At 44.0% G+C, this 8,514-nt stretch overlaps 1 protein-coding gene across 2 annotated transcripts; it reads right to left on the reverse strand.

Moving 5' to 3' along the window:
• Positions 1 to 384: 384 nt before the first annotated feature.
• On the reverse strand, positions 385 to 3,246 carry LOC123449029. 2 transcript variants are annotated; one of them, XM_045126092.1, is made up of 3 exons: positions 3,097 to 3,246; positions 795 to 1,390; positions 385 to 707 (listed from the first exon to the last, which is right to left on the reverse strand). In XM_045126092.1, the coding sequence occupies exons 1-3, from the start codon at positions 3,195 to 3,197 to the stop codon at positions 637 to 639; spliced, it is 768 nt and encodes a 255-aa protein (XP_044982027.1). In that variant the 5' UTR covers positions 3,198 to 3,246; the 3' UTR covers positions 385 to 636. The 2 variants fall into 2 exon arrangements, with proteins under 2 accessions (XP_044982027.1, XP_044982026.1); XM_045126091.1 differs by having other exon boundaries at positions 795 to 1,396; positions 3,097 to 3,245.
• Positions 3,247 to 8,514: the final 5,268 nt, after the last annotated feature.

Raw genomic sequence — 8,514 nt, forward strand, 5'->3', positions numbered from 1 at the left:
TGTATTAGTTTTGGTTGTGTGCATCCTAATTATGTTGATGCCGGATATGCACTCATAATGATTGTATCCCTTGATGTTGCGTTATGAGTCAATAAAAAATGACCTTTGTCAGGAAGAAAACAGGAGATATAAACCACTGGCTAATTCGCACGCTGAGCCGAAGGCTCTGCTGAGGATTCGCTTACCCAAATAGGCCATGTCGTCAAGAATTCAAGATTGACACATTTCAACCTTCCAAAGAATTTCCTATTAACTGCTATTTTCAGTTGCAACAAGTCAGGCACATGATCACCAATATCACAGTTTGTAATTCCACATCCAATTCCGGAATATGGCTTCCTTACAAATCCATTCAAAACACTAGCACATGATAGGAACACCCTGTTTAGAATTCCAGATTTTTCATTATGCATAAGATATACACACACGGGCACAGGCAAATTTGATGCCAAGAGTTGATGGAAATTCAAGGTACGGCTTCGAAAAGAAAACATATATACATTGCATTGTCAAGACTTAGGTTAAGAAATACAGAATTAACTCCCATAGTAGCCCAGCATTTGCTCATTGATGGTAGGTTAGGATGCAGAACATTTTTCAACACTTAAAGGCAGCAAATTCTCTGTTAGGGTCACGCTAAAGCATGAGTTTTGAGAAGTACTGTTCGAATTCTTGATCGATGGTGAGCTTCTTCTTCTTCTTCTCCCCTGATTTTGATTGCCACAGGCACAGTGTTAGTATTCACATATAGGCAGCAAACAGATGCAAGCAGAAATAAATGTGCGGGTGCTTACCATTCTTGCCTGCTGGCAGAATCATGAAATCATCGACGCCATTCGAGTAAAGCGTCTCATCCATCATACGATCAGCAGAACCAACGACACCACCACCTGCTAGCTCATTCATCACATCGTAGATTTTCTCAATGTCCTCATCGTATGGAGGCGGCAGCAAACCTGAGCCATCATGCTCCAGGTGTGGCCTCACCCAGCTGTCGGTCTCTTTGGAGCCACAGCTATGAAAAGAGCTGTATGTGTCCGATGAAATGTTGTTGCTTGAGCTACTGGATGCAGATGCCCGTTTTCTCATAGATTGGCTCTCAATTCCATTTATGGAGTCTACTTCGATGCAACCACCTAAAAGGCTTTGAGTATTCTCACTCGAGTCCAATCCCTTATAAACATTGGCCGTGCCCATATTACAATTGTTGTTGATGAAAATGCCATCACCTCCTAAGCTTTCTGTTCTTGCAGTCTCATCCTCATGTGAAGTTGGTCGGTCCTGAAACTTGTATTTCAGCGATGACAGCCTTGTATCACTGAGGTCATACTGGGACTTCCTTTTCTTAATTGGACTGTCGATAGGGTAAATTTTCTTCACGCTGTTGGAGCTGGAACTAAACAATACAATATTGTATAGATATTATTACAAACCTAAAATTTATTTGCACATAACATAAGCATTAACCGATCAAACAGACCACACAAAATATTCTCTATCTGCGAGAAGGAAGAGTATTTATCACCACTTACAAGTAAAGCAAGCCTGATTCATCACCATCACTCTCTCATTTTGGTCGGTACGTTATTTAAGAATTCTAAAAATGTTCCCACCAAGCAAAACTGGGAACCAATTTTAGAAAACCAATATGAAACTCACAATGTGAGGTGGAGGGCCAGAGTTAAATGCACTATAGCGTTTTCCTACTTGACAAATGATTTTCACATTTCGTTCGGCCACCACACTAGCTTTTCAGTTTCTGGTGATGATACACTTTCCAACATGTCCAATAATTCTGATCAAGGTAAGGCCAAATCTAGCATTATGGTGTATTATGAGATTCCAACTTTTCAACCAGTTTTGGGCCTATTAACCTTTTGGCTAAACAACTTTTATGCTTTGTTGGTATTTCCTCAGCAGCAAATTATAAAATAAGTTAAGCATAGCACAGTTAAAGCAACTGCAAACTGAGCCTGAATGGACAAGCTAATTCAGCCCAGAATATGCAATCAAAAGGAAGAATGAAGAATAACACCAAAGAAGATTAGATTGTAATTGGCCAAAGTTGTAGTCCATGATGCTCTTTAAGCATGAAGACCCTAGCATGTTTGAGATATGAAAATTTTGAATGGCAGGCATCACAACTACACCTTGCCAATTTCACATGCATACAAATCCATATCTATCCAATACGATTTCAGGTTGCTACATGTGTCAGGTTCATGTACCTCAAACATCTCTAATATTTACATGATTTTCTGACCAAAATCTTATACACGCAAGATATTTTGGTTAATCTCCCAAAAGAATCAAGAAAAATATATTATATTTTGGTGAAGATTTGCGTCGTCACACCAGACCAGCGAACCATACCAATGTAGTAATATGAACCATAGGAATGTGTATGGCCAACCTTGCATAGGCCTAATACATGCACGCAATGACTTAAATAGAAATAACGCTGGGGATGCTATCTACTACAAAGTGTCAACTGCCATCTATTTCCATAGAAGCAAAATGAAAGAGAGAGAGAGAGAAACTAACTAACATCCAAAAAGGGGAAACCTTAATAACAGCTTGCTTTCAGTGTACCCCCACTTAACTTGAACCTATTAGTGTCGTACTTTGTTATCCACCACAACACAAATTCTGCCAAACCTGCATGACTTCCTGCATCACAAACCCCATAGATGTTCTTCGCGAAGTTCACCGGCACTTCTCCGATCCACTAAACCGCGAGCCCGAACACAAATTAGCGAGCCGAGAACGTAGAAAGAAACACGCGACACACCTTTCCACTTGAATTTAGAATTAGACAAGACCACCGGTTATAATCAGCTACAGTGGCAAAAATATCGTAATCGATCCCCCATTTCCCCCAAAGAGATTTCAGCATCTCGCCCAGGCCGCATCCATGCACTCTGCCTTAGCTATGAGCTCACTCGCTAACCGAAGCAAAGGAAGAGGAAACATGGGCAGATCAACGACCTCCAAGACTCCAACTAATGGCAGGCGAATCAGCACAGCGAGCCCGCATATATTGCCGGTACAGGATAGAGGAGAGGAAGAGGGCGTCTCAGTCTCACTCAGACTCACCAGCCTCCGAAGCTCTCGGTCTTCTGGTTGGTGGAAGCCGCCGCCGCCGCCGCCGCCGCCTCCTCCCATGCCATCCCACGGCCTCCTCCGTCGTGATCCATTTGAGACAGAGTGGGGCAGAGGACAGAGTGGTGTATATATCTTCTCAAGTGGCGATGTGGCTTTAGGAAATGGAGAGGAGAAAGGACTGCACCTGCGCACATATGTCGATGGTTTTGGCTGCGGCCTTTCGCATGTCACCAGGGCCCCGCCGATTCCCATTGGGTCTCGGCGTGTCAAAATTCACTATTTTGATTTATTTTTTTAAGTTTAACCGAATCTGATCCTGTTTAAATTTTTTTTGGATCTGGCCCTTTCTTTTCCATCAGAGCCTATGACGGTAGGTTTACACAGGCTACCGCCAGATCCGTTGACGGTAAGTTACCGTTAAGCCACACGACGCCGTCTGGCCTGCTGGCGTGGATTAGTATCCTACCGCCACCACCTCTGGTGGTAAGGTTGCACAACCTATCACCACGGGGAATGGCGGTAAGGTGCTTTGGAGCCTATCGCCATGACCCTCTGACGATAAGGTGTTAAAACTAGAGCTAGCGTGTTCTGCAACATGAAAAGCCAGAAAAATTACAAAAAGGTTGCACACCCTACCGCCGTGGGGCATGGCCGTAAGGGCTTACCGCCATGGCACATGGCGGTAGGTTTGCACATCCTACCGCCATGGCAGGGTGTTATCACAAGGCTTCTGTAACCTCCAATTTGTTGCCATCATTTTGGGACACAACAATATTTCAACACATAGTTTTAACATAGCTAAGGTAAATAGTTTCAACACATAGTTCCACACATAGTTTCAACATGTTTTCACACATAGCTAAGGTGAATAGTTTCAACACATAGTTTCAACATGTTTTCACACATACATAGTTTCACTTGCTCCTACCCCTCTTGGAGGTACGGTCCTCGTTGTTCTTTGAACATGTCTCGACACCCGTCTTCTTGCACTGAGAAGGCGGTAGTTTCAACATCTTTCCTCGGTGCCTTCCTCTTCTCTAGTTGGGTTGTCTGGGTTGGTGGAGGTCTGTCATCATCGTCGTACTCCTCTTCTTCATCGCTCTGTTCTACCTCAATCTCTTATGCTCGTTCCTCGTCGTCTTCTTCCTCTCCATCTTCTTCTGCTTCATCCTCAGCATCTTGTTCCTCTTCATCTTCTTCATCTGCATCTTCTTCGTCTTCATCTTCTTCCTCTTCATCTTCTTGGACAGAGGACGTAGCACACCCAAGCAGTCCCACCAACTTGGGACATTTTTTGACAATCTTCTCCAATATGGATCAAGCTTATCGTTACAAAAGAAAATGACCATAAGAAAGAATGTAGAGGCTTGATGTTACCTTCATTGATTCCCTCAACTTGTTCTCACTATCTTGAGTCCCATGGATAGAACTTAACACGTCCGAGGCTTCAAAAATGCTTTTGTTCAGCTCCGAAGAATGTAAAACAATAAATGAGTCACACTCACTAAAGTACATATTTCATCAAACCGCGGGTTGAAAATAGATAAACACAACTTACAATTCTGTTCATGAGGGGTGCATACTCCCTAAATCCGCCTTTTAGCTCTCTGATGTTGTCATTGTAGGCTTCACTATCAGAGTCGTCATCATAAAGATCTTTGATATCTTCTGTCGTCCACTGGGGCCTCAGGCGTAGACGATATTTGTTGCCATCGTCGTAGCATAATCGGTGCGCCTCGTAGTCATCCCAGTCGAGCACTCTTCTCTCCCGATCTTTGCGACCTTGTCGTTCGTTCCATTGCTGGACGTATTTGACATGTATCTCTCCCCAGTCTACGATCGACTGATTCTTCTGTCTGCTCATACTGCAAGGCGTAAGAAAGAATGTAAAACATCATTGACAAATGTATGTAAAACATCAAAACAAAAACACAAAATATATAACAATGCACTCACACGTGTAGGTCCAAGCCACCGGTGTCGACGCGATCGTCTGGTGGGGTATCTTGTGCCTTATCAAACTGTGCGGCAACGCAATGTGGCATGTGGTACTCGACGACATAGACACAAATCATGGGCACCATGCACCGCCAGAGAAGTCTGTCATGTGTGCACATCACGTTTGGCTGGAACCCCCATTCTCGTTCAGCATAAGGCTTCTAATTAACCTAGTACCAAAAAATGGCCAGCTAACGTGACAATGTCATCAAAAAACTTCAAAAGCTAGTTCGTATACCTGGAAAGGCATCAGAGCATCAATCTCGTTGATGAAGACCTTATACAAAGCCTTGGATGTGCCCGTGTAGACGGCCACCCGATCCCAAGCGTACGCGACGGTCGGGTATCGAGTTTCGTCGCCATCATCTTCACCATAGTCTTCCCATTCCCGTGGTTGGAGTTTCTCCGGCCGCCACATCGGGATTCGCTCCCACATCCAAATGGAAAGGGCCCAGGAACATCCACACATACCGGATAATGCTTCCGTCCTCTATGTTGCGTCGCCAAGCTACAAAAAACATGTTGATGATAAGATGACATAACTTAAAAGAGCATATGGGACATAACTTAAAACAGTGAACTATTCTCTTACCGAACGTCATAGGTAGGCGAGGTTGGCGGCCCCTCAGTTGTACCCTGCATCCCAGTCGGCTAGGAAGTCGAGATACATCCATAGGGCCGTGTCCCTAGAGCAGTCTGGAAACACAACCTCTGTGAGAAGATACCACAAGTAGGCCCTGGCGTACTACTCCACCACCCGGGGTTCGGCACCATCCGAGCACTTGCTCCGGTGATTCAAAAGCCAGGGCAACGGTACACTGAAAGACCGGTTAGCCTTAGCGGGAGGGCAGTCGTCGATAAGTGCGATAACCCTATCCTCCGAGTTCCTCCTATCCACTCGGCCAGTGAGAGCACGACCATCGATCGGTAGGGTCGAAATCATCGCCCAATCCTGGAGGGTCACCGTCATCTCCCGACATGGAAGATGGAAAGTGTGCATCTCTAGCCGCCACCGATCGATCAAAGCTGTAAGGGTCGAGTGGACGAGCGTCGGCGGCTTACGCTTGAACTGCATGACGAAACCCAACAGTAGGGCTCTCTTGTAGAACGGCGCGTAGCGCTCGTCGTACACCATCTTAACGGTAGTCCCGTGACCCCTCATCCGCATTGGCGGAAGCATGTGCCAAAATGAAGACCGAAGTAATTAGTAACTTATTTTCATCAATTTCAAATATTTCGTTCAACAATGGTAATTACCACTCCATTCTCAATGAAACGAACATGATGACCCTTGTCGAACGCAGGATATACTTAGTTCCGATGTTGTCCGCAAGAGGTGCCCTCCTAAAAAAATTACATAAACATAACCATAGATAAGCATAAGAATAATTAAAATAGCATAAGCATGAATAAACACGCCTTGATTCATATCACAAAGGTTAATCACATCAAAACAAACCTATGAATTCATTCCTTCAACATGGATCTTATCAAGATTTTTTTACATGAACTAGGGTTCATCATCTAAATACAAGTTCATCGTGAAAATACATATAATCTGTCCAACAAGTAAATACAACTTCAAATCCAACCCCATAGAACATCTAGAATCAACCTAAAACAATCACATGGTACAAAAAAAATTAAATCTAGTTCAAAAATAGGAGTGATTTCAATCAAACAATCCGACGAATCGGAAGCTATTTGACTAAAACTAAATGGAGGGATCGGAGGAGCTTACTTTTCTTGTTTCGGAGCCATCTCGATCCGCAAAAATGTGAAGAAATGGAAGAGATCAGAGGGAGAGAGTGGAGGGGCAAGAGAGTTTTCCCCTCTCTGTTCTTGAGGCGGCCACGGGGTGGGGTGGGGAGGAGATGGGGAGGGTGAACCAACGGTGTGGGGATTTAAAAGGTACATACCCTACCTTCATACCTCACGACAGTAAGGTAACACAGTCTACCGCCAGACCCTGCGGCGATAGGGCCGTAACGACGATCGCCAGTTGCACGCTAACGTGGCTTAGTCAGCTACCGCGAGACGCCTCGGCGGTAGCATGTGTTACCTTACCGCCGAACCCTATGGTGGTAGGTAAAAGGGTCAGATCCATTTTTTTTCAAAACGGGGTCAGATCCGGCTAAACTAAAAACAAAAAGGTCAAAATGGTGAATTTTGCCTCTGGGCATCGGAGGGGCACTAGTGGTGTGTGCTTTTCATTCTGTGGAAGTAAAACCGCCTGAGCTCGAGGTTGCAGTCATAGAAGATCCTGGCACCCACGTGAAGCGCACGGGAAACCCATGATGTCGAGAGAACAATGGAAGGCGACAGACCATTGCAGATCCAAAGGATCGAATTAGAGCAGCTCTAGCAGATCCCGCATATAGACAACCTGCAAAAGTCGTTTATAGTTCATGGAAAAAGGGTTTTGTGGGTCGGTGTGGGTGCGAAAAGAGTCAGATTTCGCAAAATAGACCCATAAAAAGATATTCAGAGAAGATGTTTTTTTACAGGTGGGCAATGTGGGGTCTGCTCTCGCGGCACCGCGTCAACCCCGTAAACCGAATACCCCGTAAATCAGAATTACTCATCATGTGCAATTTAAGTAAAATGTCAATATTACAAATACAATAATCATCCAAAGTACAATAATTATTCAAATCACCGTAGCAAACTAAATGAATGTCACACATGAATACAAAACTTGTCTTGTATACAAATCACACATGAATACAAAACTTGTCCTGTATACAAATCACACATGAATGAAATGAAAATGAATGGAAAAATGGAATGTGTTACTGCCGAGCCCTTTGCCAACGGTGGTCAATGAGCTCCTTCTGAAGTTGAAAGTCGGTGTTTGCATTTTCAATCTCCGTGTAGGTCTGAAGAAAAGCTCTAATTCGGTTAGGGTCTCTAGCTGGATTGACACGGTGCCCACATTGTCATAGAAGAACTCCAAGTTCATGCATCTCTCATCTTCGAGAATCATATTGTGAAGAATAACACAACACGTCATGATGTTTTTAAGGATCGCTTGTCCCAAAACCGAGTAGGACCATGAACAATGGCAAACCTAGATTGTAAAACCCTGAATGCTCTTTCATTGTCTTTTCGGGCTGCCTCTTGTGCCCTTGCGAATTCAGACTCTTTCCTAGTTTGGGGGTCTGTGATGCTCTTCAAAAATATGCACCAAGAAGGGTATATACCATATGCAAGATAGTATCCTTTTGTGTATTCATGCCCATTTATAGTGTAGTTGCAAGCTGGAGCATCAACACTACCAAGCGTAGCAAGCAAATAAGACTGTTGCAACACATTGATATCATTTAGAGTACCCGGCATACCAAAAAAAGCAATGCCAAATCCATAAATCATGTGAAGCTATAGCCTCTAGAACAATTGTTGCATCACGAG

This window comes from Hordeum vulgare, chromosome 4H, assembly GCF_904849725.1.
Source record: "Hordeum vulgare subsp. vulgare chromosome 4H, MorexV3_pseudomolecules_assembly, whole genome shotgun sequence".
Taxonomy (NCBI): domain Eukaryota; kingdom Viridiplantae; phylum Streptophyta; class Magnoliopsida; order Poales; family Poaceae; genus Hordeum; species Hordeum vulgare.